At 34.0% G+C, this 24,084-nt stretch overlaps 1 protein-coding gene across 2 annotated transcripts in view; it reads left to right on the forward strand.

Annotated features, from left to right (window-relative positions):
- Nucleotides 1-24,084, forward strand: part of LOC127148784 (probable carbohydrate esterase At4g34215) — a 100,143-nt gene that overhangs the window by 38,591 nt on the left and 37,468 nt on the right. The window contains exon 2 of one of the 2 annotated variants that reach the window (XM_051083100.1): nt 22,560-23,210. The exons of the other annotated variant lie outside the window; for it this stretch is intronic. Within the exon in view, the coding sequence (XP_050939057.1) occupies nt 22,560-23,134 (575 nt within the window). The 3' untranslated portion in view covers nt 23,135-23,210. Of the gene's footprint in view, nt 1-22,559; nt 23,211-24,084 lie in introns of those variants that run through there. 2 annotated transcript variants of the gene reach the window in all.

The following is a 24,084-nucleotide window of genomic DNA, read 5'->3' on the forward strand; positions in this document are numbered from 1 at the left end:
TATATATTAACTTATAATAATTATAAATAATAATAATAATAATAATACTAATAAAAACTAATATTAATATTAAATTATATATAAAGATTAAAATAAATAATAATAATAATAATACAATTAATATTATATTATTATTATATAAATTTACAAATATTAATTTAGGAATTTCAGAAATTACTCCAAATTTTAAAATTTTCGAAAAATTTACGCAAAACGATAAAAGTTTACCTCGAAAATTCGGGGCGTTACATTTTGCCACTAACGTTCATTATATAATGTCATGTAATAGGGTGGCTTCGTAGTAGACCCCAGATCCAAAAAAAATATTTTACAAAATGCGAGTGTATGTTTTCGAAACTTCAAGTCGTCGCTAACTACAAAGTATATTAACGAAATTTGTTATATAGGAATTATTTAATGTGTATTTAGGGGAAAATTTGTCCTCTCGACCTTTGTATATATATTTTGCCTCTAATTCTTATAAATGTATAAAACATACGTGGTTTTCTCTTGCAACAATTATATTTTTAATAACCATCTTTCTCTCATTCTTTTTTATTTATTGACTCAATAATTTAAAAAAAGTTTTCAAAATTTGCATATGGTTTTTGAAATTTCACTTGACAAAGATGATAATTATAAAGAAAACTTAAATTTTAAAAAACGAAAAGGGGTCTTTCAAAAAATAAAACAAAGCGGCAAAATATTTACACCGTATAGAACAATTTTGAAATGGAAAAAGCCCATGGGTCCCCAGTGGAAAAAGATCAAAATTACTTCGTCAACATACGATTAATTTGGCTACATGAGCGTATAGATTTGACTACTCAAATTTAAACGATTTTTTTCAAAATTCTTATGTACATGATGGTTTAGATTTGACTATTCTTTGCTACACGATCATTTTAGATTTGGCTATTCTTTGCTACGCGATCGTTTAAATTTGATCGTTTAGATTTGGCTACCCAAATCTCAACAATTTTTTTTCAAGATTATTTGGTACACGATCGTTTAGATTGGGCTACACAATCATGTAGATTTGAGTAGCCAAATCTAAATGGTTTTTTTTTAAGATTATTTGGTAAACAATCGTTTAGATTTGGCTACCCAATTCTAAATGATTTTTTTTCAAGATTCCTTGGTACTCGATAGTTTAGAATTTCCTACTTGATCGTTTAGAATTGCCTACACGATCGTTTAGATTTGGTAAACCAAATCTCAACAACTTTTTTTCAAGATTCTTTGGTACACGATCATTTAGATTTGGCTACACGATCGTTTAGTTTTGAGTAGCCAAATCTAAATGATTTTTTTTCAAGATTATTTGGTACATGTTCACACGAGATTTCCGAAGAAATTTGATTCGTGGAGTTGAACTTGTGTTGATGTTGTATTTACATTGATTTGATCCGATGTGGTTCGATCTCTAGAATTTGATCCTCTAATTCTCTCTCGGCTGAATGCTTATGCTTGATTTGAAGAAGCGAAGCACGTGAAGTTCTTGGAGTTGGAGTCTTGGAAGAAAGCTTGTATCTTCAAAGGAGCTTCAATCTTTGAGAGTGTTCTTGAAGTTGGAGTCTTCGAAGAAAGCTTGTATCTTCAAAGGAGCTTCAATCTTCGAGGGTGTTCTTGAAGTTGGAGTCTTGGAAGAAAGTTTGTGTCTTCAAAGCAGCTTCAATCTTCGAGGGTGTTCTTGAAGTTGGAGTCTTGGAAGAAAGCTTGTATCTTCAAAGAAGCTTCAGTCTTCGAGGGTGTTCAACTTCAGGAGTTAAAGAGTCTTCTATCTTTTGGGAGAATTCTCTCTAGATCTTCTGGACTAAAAAATTTCCAACCCCACAAATGAAGAGAACTCCTGTATTTATAGAGTTTTCTGGTGGGCTTTTATGGACTTGAGCCTGTCCATGGACCATACCCGTAGGCTCATCACATGGATTTGGGTCATATTTTATTTTGGGCTAAATTAAGCTTATTTTTGGGCTCAATCGAATTTTAGCCCAAGTAAATAATATTTAATTGAACCAAAATAATTAATTTGATTCAATTGCCAAAATAAAGACACGTGACATCATTAGAATTATGCAATTTGTCTTTAAATTTAATTTGGGACACATGACAATTTTTAGTTAATCCCAAATACGATTATTTCAGTAGATGACATGCCAATTTGTGATTGGTTCCAAATTTTCTTATTCAATAGTACACGATCGTTTAGATTTGACTACCCAATTATAAACGATTTTTTTCAAGATTATTTTATACACGATCGTTTAGATTTGGCTGCCCAATTATAAATGATTTATTTTCAAGATTCCTTAGTACTCGATAGTTTAAAATTTCCTACTTGATAGTTTAGAATTGCCTATACGATCATTTAGATTTGGCTAAACGATTATTTTCGAGATTTGTTGGTACAATCATTTAGATTTGACTACCTAAATCTAAACAATCATGTTCTGAGATGCAACGATTTTTTTCAACGATATTTTTTTTCTAGATCTTTTCTATTTGGTACACGATCTTGAACTAAATTATAAAAGATTTATTGATTGAAAAAACATATCATTGTTTTAAGAAAACATAAAAGAAAAATGGCAGAAGAAGAAAAGAAGTGTACACCCTAGAACTTCCTTGAATTATTTTGCTATGACAGTTAGTTGAAATTAAGTTATTTTAAACATGTTGGTCTTTTAAAAGAAAAAGAAAAGGAGAATAAAATGAAATTATATATATTTATTTATTTATTTAAGAATTAAAAAAAAGTGATTTGAAAGGAATAAGGGAAGTGGAGAATTAAATAGAGAAAAAAAAAGGAAGAAAGAAGGATAATGTAATTTCTCCACTGACAAAACCCTTTCATTCTTCTTTTTAATCAATTTTTTTTAGAGAGATAAGAAACATTAGTCTGCGGTGGAAGGAGGAGAAGGTTGTGTTTTTGGGTGGAAAAAGAAGAAGAAAGGTATTAAGGAAGTGACAACCATGAATTGTGAACCTGTTTTCTAACAAGTTTTGTGAAGGAAGTTTGAGCAAATACTAAAGTTTAGTTAATGATTTTCGTAGAATAACGAAGTTTATTGTTTTTTGCGTATTCTGGATTGTACTATTAAAGTTAGGAGATCTGTATGATATTGTTGGATAGCTTATTCAATTTCCTACAACTTTTATGAAGAAATCGTAAACTAAAAATGATTGAAAGAAGGTTTCATTTTAGGATCAAATAGGAAGTTAGCAGAAGATGCAAATTTTCTTTACCTATGTTTCAGGAGTTTTTTGTATTAATCCGTGGGGAACCTTGTTTTTATTCCTTCTACTAAGTTGTAGAGGGTTTCAAAATAAAGAGATGGATCTATAGTACATTAATTTGGATCAAATATTGAGGAAGTTATGATTGTTTGAAGTTAGGTTGTTGAATCTAGGAAATTCTGAAAAAACAATATGAAATGTTCTTTTGTATTTAAGTTTTGGATTGAAAAGTTTTGTCTTTTGAGCATCCTTTTGAGTTGGTTTATAAGACAAGACTATTAAGGTGTTAATGCTCAATTTTGATTTATTTAACAAACCAAGAGAAAATAGGCTGAGTCTACAAACCAATAGGAGCTCAGTTGTGATCTGTGAGTGACAAAATGAATTGCTATCAATATTGACTTTATAGTATTAATTGTTGCTTAATGGAAATATTATGTTTTGGGTTGTCTTGATAAATGATTGTTAGCTTTCAAACTTTATTTTATGAAATATTTGCAAAGCATGTTTTTAAAGAGTTTATCTAATGTTCTTTAACCCTTGGCATCGAGTCGAACACGTTGATTGACTACATCAACATAAAAGAACACTGGTTGGCTATTACAACTGATATGAGCAAATGCAAGATCAACGTGTTCGACCCGATACCAGATTATGTTAAGAAGACACTTGTTAATGAAGCGCTTCAAATGCCTGCACGATGCATCGCCTCACTCGCAATTGCAATTGGAGTGGACCTCCATTCAAAAAGTTCAAATATGGCCCTTGGCCAGTACTTAGATCTACTAAAACATTAAAGAGAGGGCGTTTATTAGATTGTGGAATTTTCTGTTGTAAATTTATTGAAGGCCTTATAACAAATGCTGATCATTATTGTCTGTAAAAAATATGAAATTGTTTAGACAACAGTATGTACTCACTTTGGGCAAATAAATACTTTTGGTAAATAAAAATATATTTGGTTCTTTTACTTTTGAGTTTATGTTTGTATTCATTTAGATACATATCACAACAAATATTTATGAAAATATAAAAACATTTGTGTACAGAAATACTCATCGTGCATATATCGTTAAGCGATCGTTTAGTAAAGTCTAAACGACCTTCTTAATAAAAATAAAAGATATTAAGTGATCGTTCAGTAAAGTCTAAACAATCAACTTAATAAAAATTAAAGATATTAAGCGATCGTTTATTAAAGTGTAAACGATCAACTTAATAAACATAAAAATTATTAAGCGATCGTTTATATAAACCACACTAATATCTAAAAGAATATTAAGTGATTTCCTAACATACAGGTGAAGAATATTAAGCGTCGTTTATGTGTATCACTCTAATGTAAAAGATCGCGCATATATCTTTCAGCAATCGTTTAGTAAAGTCTAAATGATCTTCTTAATAAAAATAAAAGATATTAAGCGATCGTTCAGTAAAGTCTAAACAATCAACTTAATAAAAATTAAAGATATTAAGCGATCGTTTAGTAAAGTGTAAACGATCAACTTAATAAACATAAAAATTATTAAGCGATCGTTTATATAAACCACACTAATATCTAAAAGAATATTAAATGATTTCCTAACATACAGGTGAAGAATATTAAGCGTCGTTTATGTGTATCACTCTAATGTAAAAGATCGCGCATATATCTTTCAGCAATCGTTTAGTAAAGTCTAAATGATCTTCTTGATAAAAATAAAAAATATTAAGCGATCGTTTATATATCTAATGTCTAAACGATATCAACTCTACATTAAATTTAATATCAAACATGTATACATAATAATTAAAGAAAGATGGTATGCATTTTCATTAACCGTTCAAACCTTGTCTTGCTTACGAGTCCTACTATTATGTCCTTTACGATTACAATTGGAACATCTGGTTCAACTACTAAATTCCCCAATAGATGGAATTCTTTGTTTTCTTGGTCTTCCAGCCTGCCGTTTAAAGACTGAAGGTAATATTTTCATGACAGAATCTACAACTCTCCAATCAAAACGAGATCTAACAGGTTGAATACAACCATTGTATGTTGTTGGTAGTGTCTCTATAATAAAACTCATATACATAAGAATAGGTATCTAAATTAAGCATTCGTAGAACAGCAGTAGCATGTGCATAAGGAATTTCTTCAACATCCCATACTCGGCAACTACAACATCCCACGTTGAACTTCACGATAAACTGTTGATTTCCATCCGTTACTTGGTATTCAGTTGTACTTATTGGATCAACCTAATACATAACACAAATAAAGACAATTAAAAACATAAGAAGCAATCTCTATTGGATAGACAAAGATAGCAATCTATCTCCAACTATTCAAGATAAAATAAAAAATAAAAAATCTTACCAATAAGCTTCTCAAATTTTCATGTTCTAAACGTAGAATGTTCTCAGTCTAAGAAGTCAAATGACTCTTCATTGTAGAAGCAGCTTTACTTCGTTCATAAAACCTCTTTTGCAATACATCCCTAATTGAACAAAGCATCGTTGCCACAGGTGGTTCTCTAAGATCTTTAAACACAAAATTTACACTTTCTGCACAATTTGATGTCATCATTCTATACCTTTGTCTACGTGAATATGTTCGAGACCACTTCTCAAAACCAACACTACTAAGATAATCTCTAATATTTGAACAAACAGACTCCATGCATCTCATGTGGTACTCAAATTCTTCAATCGTGTAGGCATAAGCACAGCTAAAGAAATACTTATCAAATAGTGGATCCTTAAAATGGAGTTTCAAGTTACTTAAAAGATATTTTGTGCACACACAATACTCAACATCAAGAAACACTCTTAAAACTCCTTTGGGGATGCTAAGATGCCTATCAGAAACAATGACTAAATTATCCCGCTCTGAAAAACTACTTCGTATCTTCTCAAAAAAACCATGTCCATGATGTATCATTTTCAGAATCTACAATGGCAAAAGCAAGAGGGAAGATTTAATTGTTACCATCTTGTGATGAATCTGTTAATAGGATGCCACCAAACACTAGAAGAAATCGGACTTTTCCCGACATCAAAAAGGACGTCGGCATAAAAGACGTTGGGAATAAGAGGTTCTCCCGACGCATAAAGTAAGACGTCGGGAGAAAAAGCTATTCTCGATGCATAAAGTAAGACGTCGGGAATAAGGCTGCACGGTTCCTTAACAAAGCTGCACGATAAAGCCTATCGGGGGAGGCTTTCCCGACGCAGTACATGGCGTCAGAAAAGTAGACGAGGCTTTTCCGTCGTCGTGGTTTTCGTCGGGAGAGGCTTTCTTAACGCGTGACCAACACAGCGTCGGGAAAGCCTATCTCGACTCACTTCCCCTGACGTTTGTCCCGACGCTGAGGACTGTGTCGGGAGATCCTTTCTCGACATATTTTTAACTTTCCCTGACGTTTTTCGACATCGGAAAAATCCCGATTTCTTGTAGTGAAACTTACACTTCAAAAATGTCCCTTCAACAAAAATAATAGGTTTACAATATTTCCATCCCTCAATTGATGCACCAAAAGCCATAAAACAAAACATGAAATGACCACTATCATCCATTTCTAAAGCAGTGCATGTACCTATAATAATTAAAAACACATTTCTATCATAACAAAATACAGGATGTTTTACAGTAATACAAACATATAAAAAATATTCTATCTTCACGCAGAAATATATAATTCTGAACGATATTTAGAATACTCACTGAAACCAGAAAAATTGAGATGATATCAACAGAGCAGTATACACGATCTTATTGTCCAAGATGACAAGAAGAGAAACGATGTTATCGAAGATAATGGATATCAGAGCGAATGTTGTAGAAAATTACGAAAAATAACTCGGAATAGCTCGAATGATCCAGATGAAAGATATATAAAAGATGTAATGAATAACTCGAAAACGACGATCGTGAAAAAATCGGGAAGAATAAGAAAATCAGATTTGAAAGATTAAGGGCGAATAAGGAATTCTGAAAAAATAATTTGCCTTAATGGGCTTGTTACACAAGCCGTAAATAGTTTACAATTTTGTTACATTTATGTAAGTTTCCCATTATTATTATTATTATTATTATTATTATTATTATTATTATTATTATTATTATTATTATTATTCTTATTATATTTATTATTATTATTATATTTATTAGTATTATTATTATTATTATTATTATTATTATTATATTTATTATTATTATTATAATAATAATAATAATTATTATTATTATTATTATTATTATTACTACTACTATTACTATTACTATTATTATTATTATTATTATTATTATTATTATTATTATTATTATTATATTTATTATTATTATTATTATTATTATTATTATTCCATCTTCTCTCTCCACAAATATCTTTTTTTTTTCTTTCAAATAATTAACCTTCAACAATAATTTACCTTTATCTTCTTTACAACATACAATATCTTTCCTTACATAATTATATCTCAACAAATATAATTATTTCCTCTTTTCTCATAAGTAAATATATATATCCATGTAATTAACAAATCTAATAAATTACTTCCACTTCTCCAATTTAACTAAATAAGCTCCTAAAATTATTTAATTAAAATTCAATTTCTAAAGAAGAACTAATAAATCTTTAAAATAACGCCCACTAAATTAATCGTAATTAAACAAAACTAAGATAATTAACTCAAAAAGTTATCTTAGTTTTCGAGGTGTTACAATAGGATCCTTTTTTATGCAATTATTTGTTGGAATTTATGACATAAAACTCGTAGTTTGTAGTTTAAAATTATATTCTATTCAATAAAGTGGTTATCGAGAACTTATTAGTGAAAGTTGAATACTATAATCTTGAATCCAATAAACTAAGGTCCCAAGGTTATCTAGTGTAGACTTGAACTTTATGTAGAGACAAAAACGTGAATCAAGTTCGAGTATATAACCCAAAAGGTCTATAGTTTATTAATAAGGTTAAACGCCTTATGCTGAGCACACTGTGAATGTGGCCCACTATGTAGTTAGTACAAACGATTTGATCCTGAATCGTTCATGTAAAGACATGGAACAAGAGTTTACATAAGACTGGAACCATGAAATAATTACTTTTAAGTTATTACACCGTTGACTGTACAAAACTAACTATTTCAATTATTGATGAGTTAGGTAACTTAATCTTAATCCTGAGGTTACTATGAACTTCTGTTGTCTTTAAATCTGCATAGGTGAGGGAAGATCATTAGCGCTGGCCCAACAAGCCTTCCATTTCAAAGGTAAGGTCGGGTGGATGGCTAGGGTCGCAGTATGCTAAGACGAAATTCGCTCCTACTCGCTCTAGGTTAGTAGATAGGTTGTTCCCTTAAGGACTGAATCCAAGTCTTGAACAAAGAACCCCACCCTCTCATTGGCTCGATAAGGATTCAATTTAAGGAACAAGATGCAGTCTTGGTGGTAAAACAATATTTTGACCCAGTCGAGGTTATGAACAATCTTTGAAGGATTAATTAACTGATCATGGTTATATTAGAAAGACAAAAACATGTCTATAGTGAGAGCAGTGCAACTACGAGAAGTTAGTGTAATGACTCGTTAGTTAACTAATGTTTATTAGCTCAGTCAAGGGTTTAACTAGTTAATCTCGGATCGTTGGAGCTCATAATTTATAGGTCCATTTGGTTCCTCTGCTTGCTCATATGGAATTAACTTAGAATAATACGTTGGAATATTTCGAATTTGAAAGCTCAGAATTGATGGAAATGGTGAAAGTTGTAAAAAGTCAAAATGTTGATTTTTTGACTTTAAAATGTCAAACTTTAGCCGACTTTATATTTAAATGTGATTTAAATTACCATTGGACTAAAGTTAGTGGAAAGATCCAACATTTTGTTGGATAATCCCGCTAACACTTAGTGCGATAGGTAGCTATATAAGATGTAAGCAACTAGCCCACTACATTCTAATAATGGTTAGTGGATTATTAGGTGTTGAGATTTAATAGATTAATTACATGTGATATTTTTGCATGTAATTAGCTTATTTAAAAGCTTGTTTTCAAATTGGGAAAAACCTTTTGGCAATTTTTATTTTTTGAAATTAAAACTAGAAGTGAAATTGTTTTACCTAAGTTCTCTTAACCCTTTGTTTTCCACCTCTAAATTCCATCTTTCTCAATTTCCTCCACGTTACGGGTTCCAAAACCCAGATCTAAGTCTAAAGAATAGCAGGTTAACTATAGTGGTGGTCCTAGTTCGAGTTCGTAAGGAGATTATCGAGGAATCTAAAAGCTACAACGGTATTACTTCTAAATTTGTTTAGATGTAATTCGAGTAAGATTCGATCTCAATTCTGCTGCGCATGTATCATTTTCCATCATTGTCAATATGTTATTTGTAGTTTAATCTTGTGGTAAGCTCTTAAAAAGTTGCTTTGCTTATAACTCTTATCGCGATAGTTGAGCTATTTCCATCACTTGATCAGTGCTTATCCCCAACTACATAAGAGGGCAAGTAGCAAGGATATGGCCAACGAGCATCAAGTGGAGTTTGGAGGCAAACTCCACCTTGATGACATAACTTCCATCATTTGTACCCCGAAAGGAGGACAACTATGAGCAATAGGCGTCGAGAAGTTACTGTCCTTAATCGAGAAGCTCTATGCGTTTTATAAGTGAATCGTTCTAGATATATCTCGCTTAACTAGGTTGAGTCATTTACAGTCCAAAAGAAGGACAAATGTGGTGTTTAAAGACTTTGAGAGGAGCTTGCCTTAATCATCAACTAGTTATAAGAGTCATATCGCATCCAGACTTTCATGGTCTAATCGCCTAGTCTTGCATAGACTTTCCTTCACCCATTTTTCATACAAGTTAGCTTGCATCTCCATTTCGAATCTATCTAATTCCTCTTTATAGAATCTTTAGAGTACATAAGTAGTTTTAGTTCCGCTTATATTCATTATTCTTTTATACCACCTAATTGATGAGTAAACTCTAGAACTGAAATTTCGATATCAGTTCCCATTGTTCAACTCTGGATTATCCAGATAAACCTATTGTTTCGCTTATACTTAGGCAAGGAATAGGAAAACTTGTCCCGACAAGAACTTAGCTTTAACATAATTAATAGAGATATTTGGAGCATTTTTTATGTAACGATCATGTCTAGCTAAACGCATTTTATATGCAATGATCTTGAATCAATGACATTATGACAAATGAAATGTAGTTTACCACATAAGCCAGGTCTCATCGCACACCTCAAGAGTTTGTCACTTCTCGCCTCCAATAATTAGCCAATTTTTTTCCTCTTTTTCAATAACCATGACCCACTTTTTATGACACTTTTTATTCTTAACTTCCTTTAACACATAAACTTCCAATCACTTCAAAGAACTTCAGTTTTCCAATGGTCTTGAGAAATTTTAGAGTTTCACAAAATGTGGGCTAAGTATCCACATCTTTTCGCTCATTAAAACCTTGTGAAAATTTTGAGGACGAAGTTTCATAAGGGGGAGATAAGTTGTAAACCCTAGAACTTCCTTGAATTATTTTGCTATAGTAGTCTGTTGAAATTAAGTTATTTACAATATTTTAGATTTTTTTTTAGAAAAAAAAAGAAAAGGATAATAAATTGAGTGATTTGGAAGGAATAAAAGAAGGGGATGATTAAATAAAAAAAAAAAGGAAAGAAGGAAAATGTAATTTCTCCATGGCCAAAACCCTTTCATTCTTTTTTTCATCAAATTTTTTAAAGAGAACTGAAGGATGAATCTGAAGAAGATTTGAGATAGAACAAGAAGGTGAAGGTTGTGTTCTTGGGTGGAAAAAGAAGAAGAAAGGTGTGAAGGATGTGGCAGGCATGAGAGAAGCTTGCAGCTCATAGACAATCTCTGAGTTTTTAGTTGGTTTGAGCTTCTTAGAAGGAATTAAGATGTAAGGTTAGTTTTAATTGAAAGTTAACCCATTTTCTAACAAATGTTTTGAAGGAAGTTCGAACAAATACTGAAGTCTAGTTAATGATTCTTGTAGAAGTTTGGTCACAGAGTTCTAAAACGAATTCATGAAGTCTTTGATTCTTTTAGTATTCTAGATTGTACTCTTTGAGTTAGGTGCCCTATTTGATATTGTTGGAAAGCTTATTAAAATTCCTACAACTTTTATGAAGAGATCATGAACTAAAAATGACCGGAAGTAGGTTTAATGTCAAGATCAAATTAAAAGCAGAAGACACGAATTTTCTTTACTTCTGTTTCGGGCATTTTCTGGTTAATCTGTGAGGAATGTCGTTTTCATTCCTCCAAGTAAGTTGTAGAGGGTTTCAAAATGTATATATAGTACATTAATTTTGGTGAAATATTGAGGAAGTTATGAGTGTTTGAAGTTAGGTTGTTGAATCTGGGAAATTTTGAAAAACAATATGAAATGTTCTTTTGTATCTAAATTTTGGATTGATAAGTTTTGTCTTTTGAGCATCATTTTGAGTTGGTTCATAAGACAAGACTATTTAAGGTGCTAATGCTCAATTTTGATTTATTTGACAAGCCAAGAGGAAATAGGACGAGTCTACAAACCATGAGAAGCTAAGTCGTGATCTGTGAGTGACAAAATGAATTGCTATGAATGTTGACTGCCTAGTATTTATTGTTGCTTAATGGAAAGATTATGTTTTGGGTTGTCTTGATAAATGATTGTTAGCTTTCAAACTTTATGTTTATGAAATGTTTGTAAAGCATGTTTCTAAAGAGTTTATCTAATGTTTTTGAACCCTGTTGAGATAAACTAGTGTCTTGGAAGCTATACTACTTTTTATTGAGTACCCTCTTCTAGTAAAGACCCTCGGTGATGTTAGCAGCTGTTTTGATGAGTATCCCACAAAGCTAACAGAGAATGGCAACTGCATGAGAAACTCTTTCTCGTCAATGGCAAGGGCATGAGAAACTCTGTCTTGTCAAGATATGAGAAACTCTATCTCAACCAGGTTACGAGATGTTTTCTAAGAAAATGTGCATCATTTTTCTTATAATATTTTGCACGATTACCATTAGGTTCGATAACAAGCTTATAGGATTGTTTTTTATGCAATTATTAAAAGTTATATACCTCGGTTTGACCATGAACTTGGGATGGATTTTCGAAGTTGTTTTCGAAAATTGTCATTCACTGGGCTTATTAGCTCAATTTTTTTCGTTGGTTTCTTTCTTTTCAGGTGGTTGAGCTGTTCCAAATGCATAGCTTGTGTGACTTAGGTGTACATATATGTGGTAAATAGCTAACCTCTTTAGGTTGTTGTAACTTATATGGTTTTGAAAGAGGGGTGGTTGAATGTTCTGTCTATTTAAGGATTATGTGATCTTGTTTATGTGTATATACATACCGTCGTGGGCCTACTTGAGATAGAACTTTGTAGTAGGATTGCAGTAGTACTCTGATGTTAAATGTTGTTCTCTGCTATTTTGTTAAATATTAGTTTAAGTTGTTATGCTATGTTTGGATTGTTGAGTGTTGCCATGGGGTGATGCTTGATATCTTCACATCTTCTTCTAGGTTCAAAGAAGGTCTGGGAAGGGTTGTGAAAAGAAGAAAGATGATGGAAAGGAAAAAAAAATCATGGAAGAGAAAGAGAAGAAAGACGGTGAAAAGGAAGGGCAAACTTGGAATATTTAAAAAAATGACAAACTTCATGGGCTTTTTGATTTTGTTACAAGGGCCATAAATATTTTGTCAGTTTGTTATATTTATGAAAATTAACCAAACGAAAAGCTACAATAATAATAACAATTTAAATATAAAACCTTAAATTTTTTGTTTTTATTTATGAAACTTTTATTGGTTTTCCTATAACGTCTTTATCGTGTTTTCATTTTTCCAATTAAAGATTTTGAAGTTTTAACCAACTTTCAAAAAGGTGTTTTTTTAAAAAATATAGCAAATTGTCAAAATATTTATACTTTATAAAACAATTTGAAAAACGAAAAAAGCCCACAGGCCCACAATGAGACATACAAAAAATGCCCATGTCAACAGGCGATTAATCGGTCACACTCACTCATGTAATTCTTATTCTAAACGATCATGATACGCGATCGTGTGGTGTAGAAATTGATAAACGATCGTATAGGTAGTATCAACACCGGCCTCACGTGTGCGTGTAATTTTTCTTCTAAATGATCGTGAACCACGATCCTTTAGATATTGATACACGATCACGTACCACGAGTTAAATGACCGTATACAAAATCTAAACAATCTTGGTTCACGATCGTGTACAAAGATCATTTATATTTGATACACGATCTTGAACCAAGATCGTTTAGATTAGGATACGATCATGTACCGAAAGCTAAATGGTCGTGTACCAAGGTCTAAATGATTTTTGTTCAAGATCGTATACCAAGATCTTTTATATTTGGTACACGATCTTAAACTTTGATCGTTTAGATTTGATACGCAATCATGTACCAAGAGCTAAACAATCATGTAGCTACACGATTGTATACCAAGATAATCTAAATGATTTTCTTTCAAGATCGTGTACCAAGATCTTTTATATTTGGTACACGATCTTGAACTTTCATCGTTTAGATTTGATACACAATCATGTACCAAGAGCTAAACAATCATGTACCGACACGATTGTATACTAAGATAATCTAAACGATTTTCGTTCAAGATCGTTTATCAAGATCTTTTATATTTGGTACACGATCTTGAAAGAAAATTATTTAAATCTTGGTACACGATTGCTTAGATCTAGAAGAGGAAGTATATGAGAGATGACGAAGATCATTTACCAAGTGGAAATTTGAAACGCGCACACACCAAGCCTTTTACATCCTAATGCTTTGGCCATGTTCAAGGTTGACCAAAATTTATGATTTTCGAGAAAATTGCTTCCAACTTCCAATGCTCATAACTTTTAATCTAGCCATCAAAATAAAAATGTTTTTGCTTCAAACTTGCTTAGAAATGTCTTAGTTATCCTACCTTAAAATTTCAACTTCAAATGCAAATGGATGCAATCTGTAGCCTCGACTCCACACTGCTCAGATTCATCCAAATTTTGACCTTCTCTTCTTCCTTGAGCTCAAACACCACCTTCCTCATGCCACCTTCATCTAGTAACCTCACCCTAACAACTAGATTTGTTCAGGATGCTTTCATAATTGGTTTGAGGGAAAATGCACGAGTAAATTACAGGCTCTCTTAAAATGAAATGACCTTAAAATACTGCAATCAGCATGGAAGCTTTACCACCTCCTACTTGCCGCAAAACCCAACCTTGATTGTTGTGCGCACCTTTCCTCCCCTCAACCGACTTGCCTTGAACACCTAAGAGTCTTCGTAAAACGTTTAGCATCAAAATTCTCGCCCAAAGCCTTTCAACTTAGCCTCTTTGCTAACCTCGTAAGTTTGTCCACAAGATCCTTCCTCGTGTGCACTTGGATACATGCATAGCTCACTACCCAAGTTTGCCCTCAACGCCTAGATGGCTACCTTTTTCATACCCTTAGACGTTGTCATACGGAATAAACATAACTCCTTGCCTTGGCACCTAGACTTGACCTTGAAGGTTTTCAACACTATTTAGCCCCCTAGCATGCCTAAAATGCCTACTCCACACACAACAAAAAACCTTTAACATAGTTACCTAATGAACAAGAATAACAAATAATACTAAACCTTGGATTTCTTAAACACTTAGAAATTCTCAAGAACCATAAGATTTAGGTTTTACAGTGAAAATGTTAATTTTTTACTTGAAAAAGTAAAAGTTTGACCTTGACTATATTCGGTCAAATGACTATTATGCCTTTTGACCAAGTTAATGGAAAAATTCAACATTTCGTGTAACGACCCAACTTTCCGGACTAAGCTGAGATCATTACTTACTGCTAGACTTACAGTAAAATGCACAAACTCATAAAAAGATTTGTTTACGAATCATTAAAATCCTTTAATACATAAGAAAAGCAGTTTTGGGCCCTGTTTTAAATAACTTTCCAAAATTTCCGACACATAATCCATGAAGTCATCAAAACAAGACAGAAAAACAATTGTTCTAACCATGACTCCATTTAATAAGTAAAAAGAAATAGAAACAGTAAATACATTCAGCGGAAGCATAAAAAGAAAAAAACTAGATATGTCCATATGACCTTCACGTATCCTTCTTGCCTCTCGCCGGTCTGCCTCTTGCGTTACCTTTACTTTAAAAAGTTAAAGAGTAAAGGGTGAGTATAATAATATACCTAGTAAGAGACCCACTACTGGGCCCGTTAGGGTAATAACAGTTAGCTTCCTATTAAGAGGTACCCTACATAAACAGTCTAGTGGTTCCGTAGAACACACACATCAATCAGTCTAGTGATCCCGAAGGATGCACATATCAGTTGAGTGGTCCCGAAGGATGCACATATCAGTCGAGTGATCCCGAAGGATGCACATGTGTCTAGTGATCCCGAAGGACACCGTGCCTGTAAGGTACACTACCCCATAGACAAACTAACTGTTACCCCTCAGTCCATTCTTAACCGTCTACAACAGTCACATCACAACATCGTTCAAGCTAACGGTTCAGTTCATAAGCTTAGTCATTCAGACCGTTTAGGTTTAGTCAACAGTCTCATCAGCCGCTAAACATAAATCCTATCCACGCAATACCGTCACCTTTTATAAATTCAGTCAACGAATTAATCATCTCTAGGTAAATACACCTGACAATCATTTCGTCTCAGTCCAAACGCTAGCAAAATTACAAATAAACTATATTATGCATAACGTCCCTATTATGCGTAACGTTCCCATTCAATCTACAGTACAATCCATCAGTGAATACACAACCTACACATGAAGTTTCTGAACCTTAGTCCATCAACTACATAACTCAATAATGAGCAACCAACAACATTATTCAACTATACATAACTTCAAGATTTTCATAATTCAACGACATTACTATTTTGGTTAACAGCACGACCCATCAATATAACTATATCACACGAGACATCTGGGCGTCCGTACTCCATCAGCAGAACAACCCATTAACATATATATATATATATATATATAAGTTACAACTAAAAATCATGTCATCAAGTGCACACTAGTGGTGTGTCTAGACATACGTGCATCAGTCACTTAAGTGCAGTCGTTATTGTGTAACCCTCATTTGAGTTACTACTTATCCCCCTTAACAGCTTAACTCAAAGAAGATAAGTAAAGTATGCATCACGCCTATGTTCAGTCTGCAACACAGTTCATCAGTATATACAACTACACACTATAGTCCAAAACCCATACTCCATCAACAGCACAACCCGACCGCATGCACAGACTACACATAAGCGCTCAAACATCACTACTCCATTAACAGTACAACCCATCAGTATGTATAACTGCATATAACAGCCAAGTCATTTACACTCTACCAATAATATAACCCATCAATATAGATGATGATATATATATATATATATATATATATATATATATATATATATATATATATATATATATATAAACCACTCATAACGGTCCAAACATCTAAACTCAATCGACGGCACAACCCATCATTATAACTAGACTACACATAACAGTCATATGCTTATACTCAGTCAAAAGCATAACTTGGCAATACTTTTTGGTTTATACAAACAGTCGAACAGTACAGTCATTATATTATAATTCTCATCTCAGTCAATACGAGCCAATCTAAAATTGAGTCCAGTAGTAGAAGTCCCTTACCTGAAATTTGGCTATACTCCTTGATCGAGTCCACGTCCAACAAATCCACCTAAACGAAATCACAAGGATTTAAACGATGACACTAGTAAAAGTCACTTTTAAATCATTCTAAACAACATCTGTCGACTTACTCGAGTAAAGGAGAGCTATCTCCAATTAAGCCGGCCGTGAAACCCGAGAACTCGAGTGTCAACTTTCTAATACCTTCAACGAACGAAAGGTAATTCCCTATTTTATTCCAATATCTAAACTCGAATCAGCTATAGCAACATTAGGAAACTCACTAGATAATCCTTACTGAAACTCACAGTGACCCGATGTGGAGGAAAGAAGGCTTAGGTGGCTCGGTGAACAGGGAGTTCGACTTGGCTTGGAGGCGCTTGGCTCGGCTCGGCTCGCGGCTTGGCTTGGTCAGTTCGCGGCTCGGCTCAGCTTGGATCAGCTTGTGGCTCGGCTTGGATTGCAGCTCGGCTCGACTTGGATCGCAGCTCGGCTCGGCTTCGCGCAGGCGCTCGCGGCTCGGCTCAAATCGTTTGAAGCTGGCGCACCCCAACGGCTAACTCTCGGCTCCACACTACGACGGCGACAAGAAACACGTGGGGACGGCAGAGATTGCCCACAAATCCGCTCGATTTCTCCTGGCTTGCGTCGGAGGGCGTACGAAGAGGGAACGACAACAACGGCGACACCGCAAGGAGGCGCCGACGTCTGTCGTCGGGCTTGGCAGATCCGGAGGCTGAAGTTGAATAGGGGGTCAGGAAATGGAGCTGCCATATGCCGGCGTTGTGCGGCTGACGACGTTTGGCTGAGGCAGAGACGAGCGGCGGCTGTCGGAAACAAAGGCGAGGAGATTAGGGCGACGGTCGGGCGAAGAAAGAAGAAGAAGAAGAAGAGTTGTGGGGGGGGGAGGGGGGGGACGGCGCGGGGGAGGTTGTTTCTTTTAGGGTTTTCTCTTTTTTTTTTTTAAATATATATATATATATATATATATTAAATAATAATAATAATAATATTTATATTATATTATCATTATTATATTATATTATATCATATTATTAAAAATTCATACCCTTCATTTTTCGTTTTTTTTTCTTTTCTCTTTTAAACCAAACAAAGTTTAACACCCAAAATTTTAAATTCCTAGAAATTAACATAAAAATGTTAAAACTTACCTCGAAATTTGAGGCGTTACATTTCGTTTGATAATCCTACTAACTCTTAGTGGGATAAGCGGCTCTAGGGGATGTAAACACCTAGTCCACTAAATTTCACTGATGGTTAGTGGAATGTGAGGTATTGGACTTAGGTGAATTTATGCATGCACTAGTTGCATGTCTTTTGCTTATTTAAATTATAGTTTTTCAATTTTCAAAACCTTTTAGCAATTTTTAATTACTTGACTTTAAAATTAAAAGTGAAAAAATCACTTAAATTCTCCTAACCCTAATCCAAATTCCATCTCTCTCTTAAATCTTTCATTCATCGGGTCTCACAACTCGGTTCTAAGTCTGGAGAATTGTAACGTCCCGAATTTTCGAGTTAAATTTTATCTTTTTGTGGGGATACGAAATTTTTTTGAATTTAATGTTTTGTAAATTGCTATAATAATAATATGATATTAATTATATTATTAATATTATTTATTATTATTATTATAATTTATTATTGTTATTATTACTATTATTTAATATTATTATTATTATTATTTAATATTATTATTACATTATTATTAATTAATATTATTATTAATTATATTATTATTATTATTATTATTATTATTATTAAATATTATTATTATAATTATTATTTAACTTAATATATATATATATATATAAAATATTTTTTTTAAAACCCTAACGCGCGCGCCTCTTCCCCCCCCCCCCTCGGCTTCTTCTTCTTCTCCTTCTTCTTCTTCTTCTTCTTCCTACATCGTTCGCCGCCGCCCGCTTTTCTTTTCTTTTTTTCTTCCGTTCGCGCACATCTCCATCTCCGTCTCTGTGGTGGTTGTCCGTCTCCGTCTTCATCGTTGAAACTCTCCAGCTTCAATGTCCGACCGCCGCGGCCCCGTCTGTTTCTGATCTCCTCTCGGGCTCACGACGCCAGCCACCGGCGTGCGCCCCTCCTTCGGTCGTCCGCCGTGTTGGAGCAAGGTCGGTCGTCGAACGCCTCCAAGCTGTGATTCTTCACGGTCGTCGAACGTCGGAGATCCGTCGCACGTGGTTGCCCCGTTTCACGCTGCAAACCCGACCCGACCCGAGCTAGCCGAGCCACCATCCATACCCGAGCCGAGCAGCAACCCAAGCCGAGCCGAGCCGCGAGCCGGTCAACCGAAGCCGCGAGTTGAGCCGAGCCGCGAGCCGAGCCGTGAGCCGAGCCGCGAGCCACAAGCCGCGAGCCGAGCCGTGAGCCGAGCCGCAAGCCGAGCCGAGCCGAGCCGTGAGTCGAGCCGTGAGCCAAGGTCGAGCCGAGCCGAGCCGAGGGTGAGCCAAGCCGAGCCGAGCCACCTAAGTCATATTTTCCTCCCTCCACTTCGGGTCACGGTGAGTCTTCGGTAAGGATTATTTTGATGGATTTCCTAATGTTGCTACGTCCGATTCGAATTTAAATATTGGAATAACATTTGGTCCCACCTTTTCTCCCTAGAAGGTATTAAGGAGTTGACGTATAAGTTCTCGGGTTCCGCGGCAGGCTTGTTTGAAGATAGCTTTCCTTTCCTTGGGTAAGTCAACGGATGTTCCTTAGGACCATTTAATATGGCTTTTACTAGTATCATCGATTAAAACCTTCCTGTTTTCGTTTAGGTGGATCCGTTGAGCGTGGACTCGATCGAGGGGCATAACCAAGTTTCAGGTAAGGGTTTTCCTACTACTGGACCTCGGATCGAGGCTGGAAACGTAGTAATCCACAGGGGATTACACGTTGGTAACTGTACCGAATAAAAGTATGTGTTTGACTTTTAAGTATTGTTGCTATACTCTTGTCTGATGTAAAGGTAACGCGACCGCTAGTTGTAGCTTGTGTGCTATCGGGTGTAAGGAGTTGCTTGCGGATAGACCCCGATGCTGGATGTTCGGTATAGTGTGATTATGTTAATAGGCTACGTTGTAAATTGGAATTGTATGTCGATGGACCTTGAGGTTTACGGTTAGGTACGTGGTAGTCATTGGTCTGGACATTGATCATGGAGTTGGTCGGGGAAGGACGGTGAGTCCGATTTTGATTGATTAGTTGATTGGGTCTAGGGGTTACCATAATGGTGTGCGAATTGGAAACGCGTATAGCAACTGAGGGTGTAGTTGTTTAAACCTATACTAGACTGATATGTGCATCATTGGGAGCACTAGACTGATATGTGCATCCTTCGGGAGCACTAGACTGATATGTGCGTTCTACGGAACCACTAGACTGTTATGTAGGGTACCCCTGAATAGGAAGTTAACTGTTGTTCCCTAACGGGCCCAGTAGTGGGTCCCTTGCTGGGTATGTTTATACTCACCCTTTTCTCTTCTTAAACTTTTCAGGTAAGGGCACAGCGAGGGGCAGACCGACGAGAGGCAGGAAGGATGCGTGAAGGCCATATGGACGCGTCTGGTTTTCTTTATTGCTTCCGCTGATGTATTTTGTTAGAATATTTGGTTTGTGATTTTTGAACTGATGACCTGAGTTTTTATTTGAAACTTTTGTGACTGTGATTTAAAATAGGGCCCGAAACTGTTTTTTGTAATATTTCTAACGTTTTAAGAAATCGTAATCGGTCCGTTATAAATTTTGTATTGTGTGGTCGAGTCTTAGTACTGAGTAGTGACCTCAGCTTAGTCCGGAAAGTTGGGTCGTTACAAGAATAGTGGGTTAACATTACTGGTGGTTCATGAGATCGAGTGGAGATTTCAAGTGAACGAGAGCTTTAAAGGTTAGTTTGAGTAACCCTAATTTCATTTTAATTACGATAGTAATGCATGTTAATTTCTAATAGGATTAGATGCAATTAGGGTTTAATTGATCTTATTTTTTGCTACGTGTGTCTCGTTTTCCAACACATATAGACTAGAATAATCACAAAATATAATAACTCATTTTGCGCTCCAAACGTCCCTAGTTTGCATTTAAAAGTAGGTATAAACATGTGTCACTCCTTTCCACATCCATCTGATGCTTGCAAAATTGTTTATAAATAGTGGTATTTGGTAGTTTTTGTTAAAAGAGGCGCTGAAACTTCCTAAGAAATTGGAGTTAGTGAAGAATTTTGAAGAATTATTTATCTTTTTCTTGATTTTATTATTTATATATTATATATTAATTATTTTAATATTATATTTTGTTGATTTCCGTATGTCGATTGTGCCTCATTTTTACAATAGTTCAAGTTATATTCATTTATTTTTTAGATTTCGGCATCATTGTTTATAAATTCATACTTTGCATTTTAAAGCCTCCATAGGCCCTTAATTTTAGTAATCGATAAGTTCAACTCTTGAATAAAATAGAAAATAATTTAATGCAAGTTAGATGATAACTAAAGGTTTTATCAAATTTAGTTGTGGACTATAGGGATTTAACTAACACAAATTGAAAATTAAAAAAAAAAACGAGAGAAAAACCTAAATGACAAGGGGTATATGTGAATTGACTAAACATAAAACTGTTTTTAAAAGTTATTATAAGTAATTGTCAAATATTTTAATATTTTTTTAAAATGACTTATTTTCAAAACTAAATACACCTTATGTATATTGAATATGAAGATTTTCAATATAAGGAGCTTGAACATATACATTATAGGAAAACTAATCATAAATTATAAACATCATGAATTAAAAGAGTATATCACAATAATAGAAAAAACATTTTTACATTAAAAATGTAACACATAATTATTATATAAGAAGATTAAAAAGCAAAATAGAAATGACTAACAAAAGTTTTGATAAGCATGATAGAAATAACTAACAGAAGTTTTGATCATACCTCTATAAATGGGATGTGATCTAAAATGATTATACGAGCTACAAACACTCATGCTCCATAGATATCTTCCCATAAAATTAACCGTAAAACTAACTAATACTAAAAATAGAAACAAAATTAAGTATAAAAAGAGGCATTTATTAATGAAGAAAGGTAGAGGCAAGGATCAGCCAACAAACAAAAAGTGATCAAATTTTCAAAGAGAGAGTAGTTGTGTCTGTGCAAATAGACACAGAGGAAAAGTTCAACAATTAAAAAAAAAAAAAAAAAAGGAAAGCAGCTTCCACATTTTTAAAACTTTTCTTCTGTGTTTACTTGCACAGACACAAAGGGTAACAATGGCTCTATTGAAACTATCAATCATGTTATGTACGATGTTATTTAGTCTTTCCCTTTCAGGGGCTGCTTCTCCCAAAAACATATTCATTCTCGCTGGCCAGAGCAACATGGCTGGTCGAGGTGGGGTTGAGAAAGATCAATCAGGAAACCTCGTGTGGGATAGGTTAGTCCCACCAGAATGTGAACCTCAACCATCAATCCTACGATTGAACCCTGAGCGCGAATGGGAGACAGCACGTGAGCCTCTGCATGTGGGGATTGACATTAATAGGACAGCTGGGATTGGTCCAGGTATGCCATTTGCTCACCACCTACTGGCCAAAGCTGGACGAAATGCTGGCGTTGTGGGTTTAGTCCCTTGTGCTAGAGGTGGCACTTTAATTGAGCAATGGATTAAAAATCCTAGCAATCCTAATGCAACATTTTATAAAAATTTTATTGAAAGAATCAAAGCATCAGATAAAGATGGTGGGGTTGTGCGTGCTCTTTTTTGGTTTCAAGGAGAAAGTGATGCAGCCATGAGTGACACTGCTCATAGATACAAGGACAACCTAAAACAATTCTTCACTGACATCCGTAATGACATAAAGCCTAGATTTTTGCCCATCATTTTAGCTAAAATAGCCGTCTATGATCCTTTTATGAAGCATGATACTCATGATTTGGCAGCAGTAAGGGCAGCACAAGAAGAAGTTAGCAAGGAACTACCAGATATTTTGACCATTGATGCTTTGCAATTACCTATAAACTTCACAACAAATGCAGGCTTTAACCTAGATCATGCACACTTTAATACCAACACTGAGATTGTTGTGGGTAAATGGTTTGCTGATACCTACCTCTCGCACTATGGTCATTTACTTTAATCCTATATTATTTTCTAGTCTCTATCTACATTTTTATTATACCTTAATAAAATCATCCATCCACTTCTTTATTCAAGTCTGGTCTAACTTGACTCTGAACATAATCAATAGCTTAAAATAATACCTACTCCAAAACTCTAACATGATCTATAATACCTACCTCTCCCAACTTGGGTCATTTTAGAAAAACTAAATTTTAATGTTTCTCTATTTAGATAAAGTAGTTAAATGCATGTGGTTAAAAATCTCTAAAATATCCATTTTTATGGTAGATTTCAAATTTGATCAATCTAGTAGAAAATAATGATTTGAACATCATATAAATCTTGTTGTAGTTAATAATCGAATTCAGATTAAAACTATAGGTTAAAATTAATGTGTATTCAATAAAAAGATAAATACAATTGAATATGATTCAAGCGTAGGATAAATTAAATATAAGATGTTTAGTTTAATAATTAATTAAGTGGAGAATTAATTTATGGTTTAATTTAATATAATATTGCATAATTAAATTTTATTTAATTAAAATAAGTTGAATTAAAGCTATACATTTAAATATAATTTAAATAAAAATCATTAATTAAATTTAATTTAATTAAGGGATTTTTTTAAAAAAATATAACAAACCAACAACATATTAACACTGTATAAAACAATTTTGAAAATGGTAAAAGCCTACGAATCCATAATGAGAAATACAAAAAACTGCTCTAGTCAAAACGTGATTAATGATGACACACAAAAGTGTAATTCTTCTTCAAAATGATCATATGATATGCAATCGTGTAGGAAATGATACACAATCGTGTAGTTCTCTTTAATGAAGTGAAAAATGCTTTGTGTAATTCTTCTTCTGAAAGATTATGATACGCGATCGTGTAGGAAATGATACACTATCGTGTAGGAAAAGATACACGATTCTGTAGTTCGTTTTGATGATGGAAAAA

The sequence above is a fragment of the Cucumis melo genome, chromosome 4 (genome assembly GCF_025177605.1).
Source record: "Cucumis melo cultivar AY chromosome 4, USDA_Cmelo_AY_1.0, whole genome shotgun sequence".
NCBI classification, from domain to species: domain Eukaryota; kingdom Viridiplantae; phylum Streptophyta; class Magnoliopsida; order Cucurbitales; family Cucurbitaceae; genus Cucumis; species Cucumis melo.